The sequence below is a fragment of the Rattus norvegicus genome, chromosome 1 (genome assembly GCF_036323735.1).
Source record: "Rattus norvegicus strain BN/NHsdMcwi chromosome 1, GRCr8, whole genome shotgun sequence".
NCBI classification, from domain to species: Eukaryota; Metazoa; Chordata; class Mammalia; order Rodentia; family Muridae; genus Rattus; species Rattus norvegicus.
The window spans coordinates 190,264,176-190,283,715 of NC_086019.1; the positions used below are offsets into that span (position 1 = coordinate 190,264,176).

At 53.0% G+C, this 19,540-nt stretch overlaps 1 protein-coding gene across 2 annotated transcripts in view; it reads left to right on the plus strand.

Annotated features, from left to right (window-relative positions):
- Positions 1 to 18,319, plus strand: part of Sbk1 (SH3 domain binding kinase 1) — a 44,818-nt gene extending 26,499 nt beyond the window's left edge. The window contains exons 2-4 of one of the 2 annotated variants that reach the window (XM_017588642.3): positions 13,097 to 13,329; positions 14,340 to 14,542; positions 15,132 to 18,318. In XM_017588642.3, coding sequence (XP_017444131.1) covers positions 13,104 to 13,329; positions 14,340 to 14,542; positions 15,132 to 15,956 — 1,254 coding nt within the window. In that variant the 5' untranslated portion in view covers positions 13,097 to 13,103 and the 3' untranslated portion in view covers positions 15,957 to 18,318. Of the gene's footprint in view, positions 1 to 13,096; positions 13,330 to 14,339; positions 14,543 to 15,131 lie in introns of both variants that reach the window. The other variant, NM_147135.3, reaches the window with a different exon arrangement.
- Positions 18,320 to 19,540: the final 1,221 nt, after the last annotated feature.

A 19,540-nucleotide genomic window follows, 5' to 3' on the forward strand; every position in this document is an offset into this window, starting at 1 on the left:
AATAATACTTTGTAGGATGAACTAAGCCCGAAAGGAGCCTAGGCCAGAGATCATTCAGTCTTATTAAAGGGGCACTGCAAGGGATGGCCGAGCTTCCTTTGCGAGCTGCTCTAGAGAATGTAGGGCTTGGGGTGGGGTTGGGGAAAGCAGTCATTGCTGAAGTTGGTGGTTGGCAGGCTGCAGGGCTGCAGAGCTCCAAGATGGGAAGCAAAGAGGACTCCTAGCCCAGTCTCGGAGGTCTGGGGGAGGTTAGCTCTCGGTCCTTGGGAGGAAGGCCCCTTTTGTCCTCTGCTTCTCTCCAGGAGAAGAGGGAGTAGCCAAAGGCTTTCTGCCCCATGAGGTAGACCCTCCAAGTCTGGAGGGGCCAAAGTCCCCTTGGTGGCTACCCCCTTCTTCCTTTCTGTCCCCAGTGCTCCTAGCTCCTCCCCCACCCAGGAAGCCATGTCATTAATGTCGTGCTTGGAAGGAGGCAGTGGAGTAGTTTTTACTGTCAGTTTGCAGTGCCAGGCTCTGGACAGGTTTTCACTTTACCCCTAGACCAGCACAGCCCTGAGCCCACGGCAGGATTTGAGCCCAGCTCTATGTCCGCCAAGTGTTTGTGGTGAACTGGCAGTGGCTGCCTAGTCATTAACTAACCTGACCTTGGACTAGTCAGTTCTCGAGGCCTGTGCTTTGACTGCAAAGGGGGTGCCCAGAACTCCCAACAGTGGAAGTGGTGGGGAGGGGTCCTTGAGCCTTGAACCAGTGAGGCAGGCTTCAGCAGTGTCTGCAAACGTTCTAGGTCTTCTTTCACCTTGAGCTACCATCTGCAGATGAGCTGACCCTAGTCAGGAGACCTGCCGTGACTTCTCTCAGCCTAGCACTCCTTCCCTGCAGTTTGAGCAAGAGGTTCCAGAATAGACCAGCTGCTGCTTCGGTTTCCACTGGGAGACTGGGCAGGGTTGGGCTGGATATCATAGAACTTCCTCTTTCGCTTGTCAGACCTGAGAGGATGACCTCAGAGGGTACACAACTCTACCCACTGGGCCTGGCCTTGGGCAAGTCCCTAACTTCTCTGTGCCTCAGCTCTCTCTTCTATAAGAAGCACCCTTATGGGGCGTTGATAGGGCTGAGGGGATGGATGTTTGCAAAGCGCTATGAATATCACCTGCAGCACCCCAAAGGTTTGCCTCTGATAGAGTGCTCAAAGCCCTGAGCAGAAAGGGATGGCAGCTTCTCCTTTAGAGATGAAATGGGTCTCTGGCCTAGTGTGCCACACACACCTTTGATCTCTGTACTCAGGAGACAGAGGCAAGCAGATCTCTTTTAAGTTTGAGGCTATCCTGGTCTAATGGTAAACTCCAAGCCAGTCAAAACTGCAAGTGAGATCTTGTCTGAAAAAAAGAAAATGGGACTCTGATGCTAAGGACTTTCCACAAGGCTCTCTCCACCCTGGGGTTCAAGTAAGGTTCTGATCACTTATTTCATACACAAAGTACAGGGCTTGGTGGATGTGAAGTTCTCAGGGACTTTACCTAGGCACTAGACTGTTTCAGGGTTCTATAGCCCAGCTGTATCAGAGTCTCCTAAGGTAAGGCCCAGGTCAGGGTCACATGCTGTGTGCCTCACCCCTCATGGAACAAGGGTCTTAGGGGACTTCAGGCTGCTGAGAGGGAAAGCCACTTCCTGTGGTGCCTTCGATGTCCCCAGGCTTCAGTCCTTCTCTGAGATCTGTTCTGCTTCCTTGGCAGCTTCCTTCCCCTTGCTCCCTGGCAGTTCCCCTGGGAGGTTAGAGCTTGGCTATTGTGTTGCACAGTATGAGCTCTCATGCTTGGGCTGCAGGGCTCCCAGGTAATCTCAGATCCAGGGGCAGCACCGAACAGGAACGAACACGTGGCAGGCGTACAATGTATCCTTTTGAAATGTTTCAGGATCAGACAAATCATCTCTAAACCATGACCAGCTAGCTCTGTGACTTGGGATAGAACCACTTAATTTTTTTCTTTGTGCCTCAGTTTCCTTGGCTGTAAGGACAAATAGCTTCTCCCCAGGGTAGTTGAGGTTTAAATGAGTCGGTATGTCTAAAACAGTTTTGAGTGGCTTGTAAATGGTGGGTGGCTCCCGTAAGTTCTGCTTGAACCTGAACAATTTTATACCCATTTTCCTCTCCCATTGGAGCTCAGGGCATGCCAAATGGGTGCTCTGCCACTGAGCCACATTTTTAACTCTTACACCTAGTTAACTGAAAGAAATTGAGTCTGAGAGGACAAATAACTTACACAGGACCCTGCGGCTAGGAATGTTAGCAGAGCACCTGAACCTTGGTGTAGATGCTATGCAGGCTGCAGGCCTGAGGGGATCTGGGGCTGGGGCGAGAGCCTCTGCTCACCCAGCTATCTCTCTAGCAGTCACTACTTGCTCACTAGGAACAACCTAGCTAAAGGCACTGGCCCATCATCCAACAGTAGATGACTGCTCTGCCCGCAGTGTCCTGCTCTATTCCAGATCCTGAGGGCTAAATTGTCTGCATCTTCCAGGTCTTGAGTTTTGGGGGCCTTTACAAACCCTGGGCCTGCTCATGGCCCTTTTTGAGGGCCCTACCCCTTGTGACTTGAGGCTCCCACCTTCCAAAGGGCCAGCGAGGCTAGATAACCTGCTTGGTAACAGAGTCACCAACTTACATGGCTGCCAAGGCTTTGCCTAGGGAAGGGGTGGGCTGCCAGGTAGAAGAGAGGGAGGGAGGCTCTAAGTCAGTCTTGGAGTCTCTCATAGCACAGTGATCTCTGACAGCCCTGGTGGCAGGGACAGTGAGGAAGGTTGTACGTCATAGCTTGACCCAGGAACACTCCTGAGTCTCTATTTTACAGACCTGGCAAATGGGGACAGACTTTTCTGGCTGTAGCTGGTTTAAGAGTAAGACTTAGCAGCAGAAAGATGGCCTCTGTGTGTAGACTAGAAGGGCAGATTTGCCTGCACAGTGGGAGAACTAGACCTCAGGTCCCTCCATCTGATCAATTCTTACCAAGTATCTACTTCAAGCCAGCATGTAAGAAATGCCTTTTTAGTTTCCACTCTAACCCATTATGCTCGGTGGGGATTCTTATCTCTGTCCTACTGATGGGCAAGCTGAGGCATCTGTAGGGGCACAACCTACCCAAGGTCACATTGCACAGTGGCAGGATTTGCTCCCTGAAGGTGGAGACTATGAATACCCTTTTCTTCCTTTTGCTTTTTGGACCAGGATACAGTACTTGATGGCTTATATATGATTGTCAAGGGACTGGGGCAATCCAGCCATGGTGGCTGTATGTCTGTACACACAATACTCAGGAAGGGTCAAGAAGATCTTGAGTTTGAGGTCAGCTTGGGCTGTTTAGCAGCCAGACCCTGACTGAAAAGATAAAACAAAAGAGAGGGCTTGTCTAGAATCCCTGTGTCCTAGGAGGCCCCAGCCATCCAGTATTGGCTGTGGGAACAGGCCTATGCTGTGATATTGCTGTGAACAGAAGGGTCCAAGTGCAGACAGGTTGTGGTCCTGGGTAAGCCAGGGTGGAGGGTGGGGACAGCCTTGAGGGAGACCATTCAGGAGCACATCGTCACCAGACTTGGATGCCTGCTCTAGGAAGAAGGGACCTTGCTAAGCACAGGCTGTAGGGTGTGGCGTCCCTGGAGATGGGGTTTTGGTGCTAATGGGCTGTTAGGCAGGTTTCTCATTTGTTCCTCTCACCTGGCCTCAGCCAGCTGTCCCTTCTGCTCCCCAGACCATGCCGGGTTGAGCCTGGTAAGGTTTCATCCTTCCTTTCCTCCTTATTCAGTCCCCAACTCCCCAAGAGATTCAGTTGTTCAGTCAACAGAAAGTTACTAAACACCTGCTCTGTGCCAAGTGCCGTGCCAGCTCCTGGAGAGTCCACAGTGAACAAGACCAGGCCATAAAAGTCCCTGCTGTTGGGGTGCTTCAGTTCCAGTGTGAGAAAGACACAGTTAGTAGATGTCATCACAGTCAGGAAATTATGTAATGTATTCAAAGGTGCTACGTTCTACTGGGGAGAAAGAGCAAGGTGTGGAGGAAGGGAAGGTGGGACCCAAGCAGAGCACTGACGAAAGATCCATGTGGGCACCAGAGGGAAGCGCTCTTCAGGCAGAGGGAACAGCTCCAGGCTGGCATAGGATTGTTTGGGAAGCAGGGGTGGGGGTGGGGCAGAGCTGCAAGTCACAGGGGACAAGACTAGTGGAAAGACTGGGGTGAGATGGGCTAGTGGAGGAGTGGAGTGACACTGGATGCTGTGTCCTGTCACAGCGTAGCCTGGCCCAGTGGCACACACCTGCAGTCCTCGCTACTCTGGAGGGTGAGGCAGAAGAAGTGGAAGCTAATTGGTTCAAGGTCAAATACCATCGCTAATGTGTGGGTTCTGGAGCTACTTAACATAAGAACTCACAAATGAAAAACCTGTTCTTACTTTCCCCTTGTCAGAGTAGAGCTCTAACTGTCTGACTGTATCTGGTGATCTGGAGCCCAGAGGGCAGGCCAACTGGTGACCGCTACTGTGTTCTCCCAGAGGCAGACTTCTGATTTGGCAAGGTGTCCATCAGCATAGCAACTTGGTCCATGGCTCTCTGCAAAAATTCCAAACCCACTCACCCTTTAACTTGCATGCCTGTTTCTAGAAGCTGTGTGCAGATACCCTTAACTCTACTGCGTGTCAGATTGCTTCTGTGCAAGGCCGCTTACTTTTTATAATGACAGCATGGACACTGGAGATCCAGCTCTGCAGTTTCCCCACCCTACCCCTGATTGCTCTTCCCTCCAGTAGGCACTTAGCCCGGCGTCAGTGGGTGCTGTCCAGACCAGTGGTGCTGAACATGGGTTGTAGGGAGTCCTGGGGCCCAGAGCTGAAGACTAAAACTCAAAAAGATGATGTGCAGGCCAAGAAACTAAGGATTCAGTCCTGGCCCTGAGGCTGGTGGGCTGCATGACCATGGGCAGGCAGGCTCCTCGGAGCCTTAGCATCCTGCTCTGTGAAAAAGGAGTTGCTAGAGATTAAATGGCAAAATAGATGGTAATTTTTACCACTTCACTTTAGAGGTAGTAGAGCAGTGCTTAGGCTTGGGTCACAGGATGATGATGCCTGGTTCTACTGCTTCCTGGATTTTGCTATAATGATGTGACCAAGCTGGGCCTGGTGGTACTTGGGAGGCTGAGGCAGGAGGGTGAAAAGTTTGAGGACAGCCTGGACTACATAGCAAGACTCTTGCTTTAGAGTAAGAAGGGCTGGGGGTGCAACACTTGCCTGGGCTCCATCCCCAGCATTAAATACAGAAAGAAGACAATACCCATGCCTACATCTCTTCATTTGTAACTTGGAGTCAGTATATTCCCACACTGAGACAGTGTAAGGATGTGATGGGTCCATGGGATTCAGCTCATCAATGTCACTTTCTGTTTGTGTCTCCAGACTGTCCACAGTGACCAATGCTCCTCACAGCTTCTCTGCCATGCCACCTGGGTGTCAGGCTGTTAGAGGACAATAGCACTTCACCCCCAAAGACATGCTGGCTCCTGAGGTGGCCCGCCACTGACTGTGACTGTGACCATCAGTCTGTCCATCTGCAGAATGGGGCGAACAGTTCTTCACGTGGTGCTAGAAAAATAACTGTGTGCCTACAGGGTCATATTCAGGAAAGCCAAGATATAAAAAGTTACAACTTCCAAACACGTAAGGAATTATTCACCGGCATTTGTCACCCCCTGGCTCAGTGCTGGGAATAGCAAGATGATTAAGGCGGGGCTGGCTTTCAAGGAGCTTGCGGCTTTCTCGCTGGGTTTTAGGTACACTCGTCTGGAGTCTAGCTTGAGAGTTATATAAACTCAGCTGGCTTAATTAAGCCAGAACAGAAATCACCGATTCATGAAGCAAATGTCCAGGAGCATAAGTGGCCTCAGCACATCTCTTCCACCCCACTGTCAGGCAGGTTCCCTGTAGGTGTGGCCAGCCAGCTTCCCACAGCTGTAGCCCTGTGTCCTCTGCTTGGCCTCTCCACAGCTCCTGCAGACGTCCCAGGGCTTGGCTGCAGCAGGTCACCATTGGGCACATGTCCATCTTAAGGCAGATGGAATAATGGATCCCTGAGTCAGGCCTGCCCCTGACAGCAGTGTAGAGAGCAGGACATGGCCGCTACCCAAGGAAACAGCACATGGCTATTGAAGGAGCCACCACAGCACTGCACGGCCAAGTGCAGTGCACAGCTATAGTCCTAGCACTCGGGGGATTGGGGGGAGGCAGGAGGATGGAGAATTCAGTGCCACCCTGGCAAGACCCTGTCTCAGATAACAGTCAGGTGATCCAAACTCCATTGCAGCCTTGTGAGCCAGGCAAAAAGTGAGTCAAATCTGACTGTCAGTCTGGCTGGGGCAGGGGTGGGGCAAGGTGCAACAGCAGGCGGGCGGCGGGCTTGTGTGAAATGCCACAGGTCCTTACCTTGTGTGTGTTAACTGAAAGAAGTACAGAGAGAAAAGCATCCGTCTGATGGTAGTCTAAGGACTTCTGAGGGAGACAGGGTGAGGACTGGGGCTGGAGTCAGAATGCAGCTGCAGCTCACTTGTCTTTCAATGATGGAAGGGAGAGAGGCCCTGAGCTGCCCCCACTCAGTTCTGAAATTCTACCACACAGATGTCCCCACCGGGAGGGTGAGTAGTCAGAGCCAGAGAGGCCATGCTTTTGTTAAGACACCCTTGGAGTTTGCCCTTGCATGGGACACAGTGTAGGTCCAGGGCCCAAGGGAGGGGACCTGGACATAGGTCCAAGAGACTCTAGAGTCTTGGGACTCTAGTGTAAGGATCAGAAAGGCTCAGCTGGAGCCAGGCATTGTGACTCACTCCTGTAATTCCAGCCCTCAGAAGTCAGAGGCAAGAGGAGCACAGGTTCTCAGCCATCCTGTTGACAGTAAATTCCAGGTCAGTCAGAATAAGAAAACAAACAAAAAAGAAAGACCTGGCCTTGCCTCATCTTATAACCCCGAAGTCCCCACAGGTAGCTTTAGCCTCTGTTGCACCCCCCAGAGATGGAGGATGCTTTTCTCTTCTCTGTACCATGTCTGCCTTGCAGAGTCCTACAGGACAGGAGCCCCAGGTCTGGATCCAGCTCTGCCAGCTTTGAGTCCATGTGTACCCCAATAACCGTCTTGGTTTGCTTGCTGCTTCTGCCACCAAGGACCTCTAACTGGGCGGTTGTAATGAGCAGATGCATGTCTCAGTTCTAGAGGGAAGGACATCAAGGTCAAGGGCATCCAATGGTAGAAGGTGGAGAGGAAACAAAGACTAGGATGAGCCCTTGAAAGGACCCTGCCTCTAAGCAGTTTCCAAGTCTGTCTTTTTAAAATCATACTTATTAGTATTGTTGTATATGGGGTGTATGTGTACATGGTATATGTTTATGGGTGGGTGTACACACGCATGCTTAGTGTGCATGTGAGGGTCAGAGGACAACTTTGTGAAGACAGTTCTCTCCTACCTTAAAGTGTCTTGTGGATTGAACTAAGGTCACCAGATTTTCTCTGTAAGCACCTTTACCCACTGAACCATCTCACCTCCCCTGCCCAGGTTTCTCCTCCTTCTCCTTTGTTTGTCTGTTCTTTTTCGAGGAGGGTTCTATGTAACTTCTAGAGATCCACCTTCCTCTGCCTCCCAAGTGCTGGGATTAAACGTATGTGCCCCAACATCTGGCCAGATCTCACTTAATACTATTAAAGAGACAGATCTGAATGTGGTGGCACAGGCTTGTAATTCCCTACCTCAAAGCTAAGGTAGGAGGAATAAGAGTTTGAGCTGGCACAGGCTATGCAGGACACAAAAAAAGCAATTAGGTTTCACGGCTGGACTTGGAAGTGAGAGTGTAGCAACCATAGCACTCGCTGTGATTGTTACTTTCCGTAAGTCTAGCCCACTTTGCTCAGAGCATCCAGAGTGCTCAGTAAATACAGCGGCGCCATTCTCTCACCAACAGGATGAGGCAAAACCCCCTCTCTGCAGATGGGTCACCCTCCGCCCATTCCTGTGATGGCATTTTTGTCCTTGATCTCTGTCACCGTTCTTGGTAGTCTGACCATGTTTCAGGCAGGTACAAAACAGTTCTGCCTCCTGACTGCATAGCCCTTCCTGAGCATAGCAGTAGTTGTTGCCACAAGCCTCGCTTTAGGGGTGGAACACAGAAATTCACAGAACAATACAGGGCGTGCCATCCTCACCCCTCCTGGGGGCCTCTAGTGGGGGCTCTACCACATCTGAGGGTTTGGGAGTCCTCTGCTCAAGTCAGCATCCAGAAGGCTTCTGCACCTGGAAAAAGTCCCGAGCTGGCAGTAACACGCACTGTTCGTGTCCCAGTGTGGGGGGAGCCAGCCACATGGCCACATGAAGGAAACTGATGAGTGTGACTTTGTAATGTGGAAGAGGAGACCGTTTGATGGCAGCTGGCTGTCTGCCATAGCCACAGACAAGTCACCACACTCTTGAGCCTCTGTTGTTATCTGTAAAACAGAGAACTTCGTTCGATGGTGACAGTGGCTGCCCAGTTTGTACACTTACTGAAATCACTGCTGTGTTCATGGGTGTGTGCGACACACCACAGGTAAGTGCTTCTATAAAGCACAGGCAGCTCCTTGCCCTCTCCTCAGGGTTCTCGTGAGGACTTAGCAAGGAAAATGTTACCAAGGTGGTGCTGTTGCGTGTGCATGTGTTTGTATGTCTGTGTGCATGTTTGATGTCTGTGTGTGTGCATACGCTTATGGCTTGTGTGCGTTTGTCTCTGCTGTGGTGAAGTAGGAGAGTTCCGAAGCACTGTGAGCTAGGTTCTGTGCTGGGTGTAGCATCACAGGGTGGCACCCAACCCAGGCTGCCTGCCAACAGGAAGTGGTAGGCGGTTCAGTCTTGCTTCTTGCTTGGGAAACCCTCCCCCATTTTGGTGGCCCTCCAGCATGTGACAGAGCCAGGACTGCTGTGCCTGCACACTAGGATGTCCATCTCTGTCTCCTGGAGTGTACACATCAGATGGTCAGGACAGCAGCCCAGCATCTCCCTGGTGGGTGGGGGAAGTTCCAGATCACTACACAGATGGGACACACCCTGGTAGGGTACCTCCCAAAGGGTCTCTTGGGGCAGCAGTCACCCAGAGTGTGGGAGGATGCCCTGCTGAGCACCAGCAGAGAGGAAACAAAGGTCAACAGAGACCTCTACTTCCTGGTTGCTGGGAGTTCACAGGCACACTGTGTAGCTGAGTACCTTCAAAAGGGTATGTGTCAGGACCTGGAGAACAGTGGTCCCCTAATGTCAGACATGTCTTTATCCTTCCAACCACTCAGGAGCTAGACATGTCGTGCTTCACTCAGTCTCAAGTTGTCACATACACCAGGAGCCACGTGACATCGCTGTGAGGATGACATGGGTGTCCTTGGCAGAGGTTCCAATGCAGCTACTGCAGGATCTGGGTGTATTGTTCCCAACACTTGTCTTAAGAAAGAACCGATTTAAAGCATGGGATTTAGATCCGGTTCCAGAGTGAGCTGTTTCTGCGGGTAGGCTACTGGTCTGTTTCATTTCATCATGGAATAACAGTACTGCGTTGTAGAGTTAAGACCGACTGCTGAGTCCTCATAATGGGTTGGCTGCAGTAGGCACTGTTGGGTTAATGTTTTTGTTTTCTTTAATGTGTGGATGTGTAAACTGAGGCCCAGGACTGGCCGTAGGTCACTCAGCTGAAATGGCTCACAGAAGGATCAAGGCCCGGACTGTTCCAGGCTCGTGTCATCTCTGTAGCTCCCCATTGTGCCGCTAAGTCATGCTTGGTAACTGGGTCAGAGGCAGTGTGTACCTGAGGGGTGGCACAGCAGCAGCAGGGACAGACGTGTGGAGTCAGCCATTTCCTCCTGCTGACACCTTGTCGAGAACCTGACTGCAGGAAGAGGACAGCTGGGCAGCCCCGAAACTTACCCAGTAAATTTAGGGTGCAATACAGGATGGGTTGGGATGGGGCTGGCCTCTGCCCTCAGGTGCTCTTGCCTTGTTGACAGGTAGGCACAGCTGACGTCGTACCCCTCCTGATCAGCGGGGAGGCGCAGATGCACGTTCTTTAGTGCCAGTAACTGCACCTGCTGGGGCAGCGGAGGATAATAGAGGAGAGGGACCCAAGGACAGAGGTCAGGCAGGGGAACAGGAAGTCATAGAGGGGTTTAAGAACAGTGACCTGGGGGTTGGGGATTTAGCTCAGTGGTAGAGTGCTTGCCTAGGAAGCTCAAGGCCCTGGGTTCGGTCCCCAGCTCCAAAAAAAAGAACCAAAAAAAAAAAAAAGAACAGTGACCTGTCTAGCAGCTACTAAAGTTTGCAGAGGCAGTGCATTGGCTTGAGTGCCTAGAGGCAGTCCTGAGGCCAGGGGTCAAGCACTTGGAAGGAGTAAAGCCTTTTACAGTGTCAGTCAAAGTTCCAGACGACATAGAAACCCTCTGAGGTGACGGAGCAGAGCTGATGCTCTCAGTGGGGGAGTTGTATCAGGTATCAGAGAACACATGCCTGAGCACTAGGCCATCTGTCTCTGTCTCCAGGAGTGCACACACTATAAGATGGGTAGGACAGCAGCCCGGATCTCCCTGGGGGTTAAGGAAGACTCCAGATTAGAGGGCCATCTATTCATCAGAAACCCTCAGGAAAACCCCCACACCGTCCTTGAAAGGTTAGAGACAACGGCCTGGGCACACCTTCAAAATTGGTTTCCCTTCCCTTTTGAGATGAAGCTAGTTAACTTGTCTTCCTCACTAGGTAGGTGGTGGACATTTGACAGAACTCAGTGGTCCCTGAAGCTGAGACACTTCTCCCCAGTTCCTCAATATGGCTCAGTCATGGCTGAGGCAGAACTGTAGCCTGGACACTACAACAGAGCCCAGTCACATAGTGTGAGGGGGAGCCGGACTGGGTTTCCCACCGTCCTCTGGGTTTGTGAAAGGAGAGCCATGCCACAGACTAGATCCCAGGGTGATGCTGTGACATCCAAAGTCAAAATAAAACCCAGAAAAGGCTGCAGCTGGGGGTGGGACAGTTCTGTGAGAACAGGGTCTAGGAACAGAGCTGGTTCATGAATGGAGAGAGCAGGAGCCTGAGGAAGTAGACGAGGTGGGAGCCAGTGCAGGGAGGGGCCTCTGTCTCAGCCATTGCTGAAGACGGCACAGATGGAACTCCGCCTATGGCTGGTGGGAGGCCAGGAAGTTCCCTCCTGATGTTCCTCCTCTCTGTGTGAAGTGGGAGGCTGGGTCGTGCTGCCTAAAAGAAGGGAAGACAGGGGAAAGGGCTTGACCTGGAAGGGAGTGGCTGGCCAGGGCTCATGGCGGGTAGGGAGCTTCTAACACCCCCAGCTTCTAGCTGGGAATGCACAAGTCAGCATGGATGTATGGTCCTCGAAGCCCTGAAACCAAGGAGCAACTGCACCTTACCAGGTCACCCATGGAGCCTGTCTGGAGCTGCAACTCTGGAGACTTGGCATGGCGCACACTTACAGTGTACCAGTGTTTCCTGCTGTTTAACCTCACAGAGCCTCATGGGAAGTAGTTCTGTTAACCTCCTGATAGATGAGGAAACAGGCACACATGTAACCTGCCCAAGGTGTCCAACTAGTAAGTGACATTGGGTGTTCAAACCCAGCCTGAGAGGTCATGCCTTGGTATAAGGACTTGGTATATAACTGTGATGTGGGCAGGGGGCTCAGGGATAAGAGGCTTAATGGAGGTGCATGAGAGGCAGCCAATGGGAGGTCTGAGTGCTGATAACACTCATGCACATGCACACACCTGCCCAGTGTACCTGGGAGAGGCTCTTCTCCCAGTGCCCGCGCGCGCGCACGCACACACACACACACACACACACACACACACACACACACACACACACACAGAGCTGAGAGAAGGTTCTGGATGGCTGCCTGGAAGATAAGGATGGAGACAGAGCAGGCTTGTACTGGGACAAAGGAAACTCTGGGATGACAGATATGCTCATTATGTTGATTGCGGTGATGGATTCATGAATATTTATGTGTTAAGCTCATCAAATCGTGTTTTAAATATGTAGTTTATCATATACCAAGCAAACCCCAGTAAAGCCACAGAAAAGTGAAGCAAAGTATTGGGTGGAAAGCAGGCATAAGGGCCCCAAATTGGGTATCGGCTTTACTGTCAGTCAGTCTCCAGCCTGGGCTTCAGCCGAGGTGGTGCTCTATCCTGCTGTCCACACTTGAGTGGCAGAGGGTGATGGTCCGTATGGAAGCATACAGCAGCCGTGAGGGACGTATGCCTGAAGACCACCCCTGCTGTGGATAAAGGGGTCTCAGGCTGGGGCTGTAGAGGACAGGCAGGACTTCTGTGGAACAGGTGGGCTATGGGTATTGTATGTACCAGAGGGCATTGTGTTTTCCCCGGGAATGCCATTGGTCATGGCTGCATGCGTTGTTACTGTGTGGCCACACTGGCGCTCTCTCGCCTGTGTGGGTGAAATGGTGTGGCTGAGGTATTTGACGTCATTGCCCCAGCCTATGCTCTTGAGCCCACTCTGCCTCTCACTGGGAAATGCCATTCATAGGTTCTCCATGTTTGTTGTCCCATCTTTCTGATGCATGAACCTCGAGGGCATGGATTCTCGTGTATTTGTGCAGTGCTGATCCCCAAAGGCTCCGATGTCACCCGGTAAACAACAGATGCTTCGTCGTTATTCGTGAATAAGGCTAGGGCTGTAGGTCAGTGACAGATTGCATGCTTAGCATGTGCAGAACTGTAGGTTTGACGCCCCTCCCCAGCACCGCCCACAACAGAAACCCAGAACTTGTGAATGAGAACATATGTGTGGCCACTGCTTTGTGACATAAACCTGTGTGCTTGCTGGGTACTGTGTGGGTTATCGTGAGACAAATGGGTCTGTGATACACAGCGCTAACGAGGGACAGTGACTATCTCAAGAAACTTCAGGGAGGGTGTCGAATAATGATGCCTAACCTCCATGTGGCCCAGCTGGGAATCTCCTAGGCGCTGGGGGGGGTGGTGGGAGGAAGATGGTGAGGGGGCTTGTCACTCATCATGCCATACCCCACAACAGGGAGAAGATGAGCGTGGGCTGCCCTGAGCCTGAACCGCTCCACTCCCTGCCTTGCTGTGGGCCGGGGGCCGCCCCTGTACCTGGTGCAGGTGTGCCCCTCCTCACAGAAGACATGCAAGCCCTGACCCTGCGCACACTGGCTGCCAGCGACGTCACCAAGCACTACGAGCTCGTGCGGGAGCTGGGTAAAGGGACCTACGGGAAGGTCGACCTGGTGGCTTACAAGGGCACAGGTGAGTGTTGGTAGGGTGGCAGGGTATTAAGGTTGGGGACATGCCTGGACGGAGGCCAGCAAGGGGGCAGAGCAGGAGGAGTTGGCAACGTGCCCAAACCAAGGCTAGGCTACTTTGGGGCCATCTGAGTGCCTTTGAGACAGATGAACGCAGGGACAAGATACTGCTGAAAGGGTGCATGAAGAACATTGGTGACACCTGATGCTGAGGAGCTGGGCAGAGGTGAGGACAGGCCTTTGGGAACAAGACACCTTATTTAGAGGGTATGGGGAGATGGCCCTATGGGGTTGGTCTGGACATGTTTCTCCAATAAGGACACAGACCCTTGGCCAGGCAGCCAAGGCCACAGCACTACAGTGAGTTTGAACTAGGATGACACTCTCTCCTGACCAGGTAGGAGGAGTCTCTAAGACAGAACCAAGGCAGCTGCAGAACCCTTGCATGGGGACGCCTTAGTGCTTTCGGTATGAGCCTGGGCAGTGGGACTTATTTTCCCTGCTTAGGAAGGAAGGAAGGGCCTATGATGCGTGGCATTCTGTTGCTATTGCATAGCTGTGTGCCCAGTACAGTACTCATGCCCACCCAGTTTGGAGGACTAGTTCCCTACAGGGGACTCTCTTACCCACCCATTGGCAAGCATTTGATGAGCTGTTCTGTGGTGAATTCTGGAGACACTGGTACCACTCAGGGAGTGGTGTTCTAGGTAGGGAGATAAATCTGATAGACAAGTAGACAGGATGTTAGGAAAACAGCTCGGGGAAGGAGGCAGTAAGCCCTCCTGGCTATTTTTCACATCAGGGGCTGCAAGGTAGAACACCTGTGTCCGCACCACTCTGCGTGGTGGACTTAGACACGCCTTCTTCTCTTTACCGGGTCAGTTTCCCATCTGCGCCATGAGGCCATCGTGCTGACTCTGGCCACCAACTAGCCTATTGCAGCGACAGCTTGTCCAGCCAGATGTGGGGTGTGTCAGAGACAGGGTCTCACTGCCGTTGTTGTGGCCCTGACAGGCACTAAAATGGCCCTGAAATTTGTGAATAAGAGTAAGACCAAGCTGAAGAACTTCCTGCGTGAGGTGAGCATCACCAACAGCCTGTCGTCTAGCCCCTTCATCATCAAGGTCTTCGACGTGGTCTTCGAGACGGAGGAGTGCTATGTCTTTGCTCAGGAGTATGCACCTGCTGGGGACCTGTTTGACATCATCCCTCCTCAGGTACTTCAGATAGTGGCAGTGAGAGGGAGATGGGCTTTGGGGCTGCCAGAGTATGAAATCCTGGAAGGAGTTGAACAGGTTGATCATCAGAAGGCCGGGGATGGTGTAGTGCATGCCTGTAATCCCAGCAACAGGGAAGTGAGGCGAAGGCAGGACGATCATGGATTCTGTACCACCGTGTGCTGAGTAGTGAGACCCTGTCAGGAAAGCCCGGAGTGTAACTTAGTGGTAGTGTTCATCTGGCATACATATGAGCCTGGGTTGACTCCTCCTCGGCCCTGCAAATAATAAATAAGTGAATGAACAAGCACTGAGGCCGCAGAGGTCTCTGCAGCAAACGGGGGAGGATCCCGGTGCATGGCTGGGATCCTTGGGTGAAGGTCGAGGTCAAAAGCCATCTAGCAGAGGAACAGGAGGGGTGTCCCACCAGGTTGGGAGGAGGACAAACAGGCACCAGGATCAAGACAGGTTCAGAGTACTGCAGGAGAGTTGTGGCCCCCAAGTGGGCAGGTGACATGGTCTAAAAGAAGGAACTGGGATGAGGGCCGACGGGCCTGGCTACTCCTGAGCAACTCTCTGTTCCCAACAGGTGGGGCTCCCGGAGGACACGGTGAAGCGCTGTGTGCAGCAGCTGGGGCTGGCACTGGACTTCATGCATAGCAGGCAGCTGGTGCACCGCGACATCAAGCCCGAGAATGTGCTGCTGTTTGACCGTGAGTGCCGCCGCGTGAAGCTGGCTGACTTCGGCATGACGCGGCGCGTAGGCTGCCGTGTGAAGCGAGTAAGCGGCACTATACCCTACACGGCGCCCGAGGTGTGCCAGGCTGGCCGCGCCGATGGCTTCGCGGTGGACACGGGCGTGGATGTGTGGGCATTCGGCGTGCTCATCTTCTGCGTGCTCACTGGCAACTTCCCGTGGGAGGCTGCGTCAGGTGCCGATGCCTTCTTCGAGGAATTTGTGCGCTGGCAGCGGGGTCGCCTGCCCGGGCTGCCATCCCAGTGGCGACGCTTTACGGAGCCTGCTCTACGCATGTTCCAGCGGCTTCTGGCGCTGGAGCCTGAGCGGCGTGGGCCCGCCAAGGAGGTCTTTCGCTTCCTCAAGCATGAGCTCACATCTGAGCTGCGGCGGCGGCCATCGCACCGCGCACGAAAGCCACCTGGGGACCGCCTGCCTGGGCCCCTGCGCCTTGAGGCTCCAGGGCCACTCAAGCGCACTGTGCTCACCGAGAGTGGCAGCGGCTCGCGGCCTTCCCCACCCAGCGTAGGGCCCGTGGTACCCGTGCCAGTGCCAGTGCCAGTACCCGTACCTGAGGCTGGTCTGGCTCCGCCCGCACCCCCGGGCAGGACCGACGGCCGTGCGGACAAGAGCAAAGGGCAGGTGGTATTGGCCACAGCCATCGAGATCTGCGTCTGAGCCGCTGCAGCACAGCTGTTGCGGGGAAGCCGCGCGCTCTAACCCGTACTAGGGACAAGGAGCAGCCGCTGCGCGGCAGTGGGAAGGAGTAGCATAGACTAGGAGGCCCAGACACCGGGTGGGTGGTGGGCTGGTGACATAGCTAGCAAAATGACCGTGCATATGGCCGGCCTCAGCACAGAGCAGCCGAGGCCCCTGACAAAGGCCGGGAGCTTGTGGGCCAGACTCTGAGCTCTGGAACCTGAACACTCCTGGCGCTTCATACCCCTTGGCAGATAACCCTACAATATTCCATCCAAACCTGGGCACAGAAAGGGGGCTTTGGTGTCAGGCAGATATGGGCACGAGATCCTTAGAAACTGGTAGGGACAGGCACTAGGTTGATAACAATGGTGTCCAGGAGGTCAGAGGAAGAGGCCAAGCCCCTTACATGTAGCAAAAGTTGTGTGCAGGAACAGACCTGAGTATCTAGTGGTACCCCTCACTTCCTCCCGCTGATGGGGACTTTGAACCCAGGAGGGAGAGCTATTACCGCAGCCACGAGGCTTTTGGGAACAGAGCTCCAATGTGTGCCCCTCCTGGGAGTAGGGGAGCAGATGGCTGGGGAACAGGAGGCTCGGCACTCCTGTGTCCCTAGGGCTAGGGAGTACATCCACAGCCCAGCTGCTCCCTCCCTGAGCACTCCACAAGCAGGGGAACAATTGTGTCAGCTATTCCTGGGTTTCTGTTGGAGTCACATGCCTGAGCCTCGGTTCTAGGCCAGTACCCTTTCAGGAGTGGAGCACATCACGGATGGGACAGGACGCCACTGAAATGACAGGAGTGAATGTGACGTGTGTCTGCTGACTTCAGTGTCCACACACCTCACCAGGCAGCTGCCAAGAGCCAGGCCTATGTTTTACCACACTCCTCAGGGAATCCCAGGAGATACCTGCTGTTGGCTCAGGTTCTTAGGCAGCAAAACAGGACTTCACCCTGCCCCGGCTCTCCTTTGGGAGCCGACACAAGAGGCTTGAGGAACCCTGCAATAACCTTAACCAGGAGGCTGAGCCTTCTACCTGGCACCACGCAACTGGCCAACCTGGGTTGCCTCTCCTAGGTCCCTCCAAAAAGTCCCTGGTCATTCAAGGAGGTTCCATCTTGGGGCTGGCTGGCTAGCTACAAGGGGCACCAACCACCCCTCCGCCCAGAGCCCCCACCTCTACACACCCCCTTACTCCCACCACAAAGGGCTATAGGTCTCCCTGCCCTGCCTGAGTCCAGTTTACAAACTGTGGTTGCTCCAGGGCCTGGTCCTACTCTCCTGGGGTGCCACCACTTCCCTAGTGGACACAGGGCCCACATATGCCAGGTAAGTAGCAAACCCCTCCTCCTGCCAAGAGCCGAGTCTCAGAAGGCCCCCATCACTGCCCTGGCCCACCTGGGGCCATTAGGCCCTCCTTCCCAGCCGCTACTTCTCCTCTTGCCTTAGGCCTCTCCACCCTGATCTGCAATAACAAGGAAGCGAGATTCCACAGTAGACATCCCGCATCCCATAAGCGCCCTCTCTGTTGAGATCCTGTGTGGGAGGCTTCTCCCTTGTAGTATCTAGGATGGTAGTCCTCAGAAGAGACTTTAGGTACGTAGCCCAGCCCCATTGTTTAGAGGTAGCAACCAGCTTGACTCAGGCTGGGTCAGCCTCTGTCTGCTCTTGCCACTGCTGGTACTGTCTATGTCGGTTGGGTTGGGACCCTTTGCCCCTTAGGAGAGGTGTTGGTTACAGATGTTTACCTCAGTTTGTCTCTGTTGAAGAAACCAATAATAATAGCAAAAAATTAGTAACATAGTAGACATGGAGGCATAGAAGACAAACCACAGAGGAACCTCCTCCTTTGCAATTTTTCTGTGAAGTACAGTTTGTTCACGTATGCACACATATGTGCACATCTCTGTCTCACCCCAAGGCAGGCCAAATCATCTATTGACACCTGTCCCAGCCTGTGTTTCCCTCACACTGCCCCCTGTCCTTTGGTGCTTCCCAGGGGCCCCTTTGAGCTGGCTTGTGGGGTGTAGGGGAGTTCCCTGGATGGGAGGTGAGGCCTCGGGGTAGCTAGAGGTCTCCCACCAGGTTCTGTGAGCGGGAGAGCCCTGTGGCTGTGTAATGTTCCCTGAGCCCACAGGACAGGCCTGGTGGTTGGCATCAGTGTCCCAGTCTGGGGCAGAGCCTGGGTTCTCAAGCTGTAGAGCCTCACACCCCTGTCTTCCCACTCCTACCCCATGTGTTTGTAAATACTCTGGCTTCCTTTGGCCCTAAGGAGGTTTTTAAATGTGTTATTTACTTCTCTAACTATGACAATTGCTATAAAATAAAAATTTAGAAAAATGATTGTTTCAGCTGCAGGTTCGGAGGGGTGCACAGATCTTCCTTTCCAGCATACTCTGGGGTAGCATCTGCAGTGTCCAGGTCTCTTGAGGGGGAGGTCAGGGTTGAGGGGGAGCATGCTTCCTGAACATTCTGCGAGAGGGGCAGAGAGTTGTCCTAGCTTGGAATTCAGCTTCAGCTTAGGCCCATGCTGCCCGGACTAGAATAGAAAGCTCCTCGCCACCGTCTTGGCAGTGTTTAGTGAGCACCTTTGGTATACATATCAGTGGCAGTCTAACAATGGGAGTGTGTGTAGCTTTGCTGCTCTGTGGGTTCTTCTTTCCCAACTTTTGTCCTCCCAGTTTCACCCCATCGCAAGGTAAAGGATAGAGGAGAGAGAGAGAGAGAGATCCCTCCCTGAACAACCACCAGCCACCCTGCCTTTCAGGGCCCTTGCATTTATGGACCCTCTGAAAAGTTCCCAGAATTCTAAACACAATCACAGAAACCATCTGCAGCTGGCAAAACCGTGCCCCTGCTAGAGCACGAGGCAAGTCATAGCTGCTGTGGAGTCTGAAGCAGCCCCATGTCCCACACCTGGGATAAAATGAAAACATAATATGTCTGTGTTTTTAAAGAAATCAAAATTACAAAATTGTCACAAGTGTGTCACTCACAGAAGGCCGGGGCTTGGGAAGACATGTGACTGAGCTCAACAGGTTTTAAGATGTCACAGGAAGCTCTGGATAGACAACCAGAGAATTCTAAGTTAACTGAACCAGGGGAGGACAGTGGGGCACTAAGAATGGTTTCAGGGTAAGAGTTAATGCTGGGGCGGCTGTCAGGAAGCATACCAAATACACTCACTAGTTACCTACTCGACCAGCAGAAGGGTGTGTCTGCTTTCAAACCCCGTCACATCAAGAATTGACCACCTAACAGCCAGCTTGCCCACTTTTGGATCCAGCACCCCTCCCTTTCAGCAGTTTCCTTTCTGCCCCCCCCACAACTCTGGAGTCCCCTCAAGTTCTAGCAGCCTGAAAAATTATTTTCTTCTAAAAGATCTATCACTGTTTAAAACCTAAATAGCTCCCCTTGACACCTCAAGTCAAAGCTGATGCCTTTAGAGTGCCCCTCAGACCCCACCTGGGCTGGCTGTCCAGCCATAGTCCACTGCCTCTCCTGGTACCACTTGCTGCTGGTGCCTTACTCGTCCATGGACACTGAGCATGCTTGCACCCTA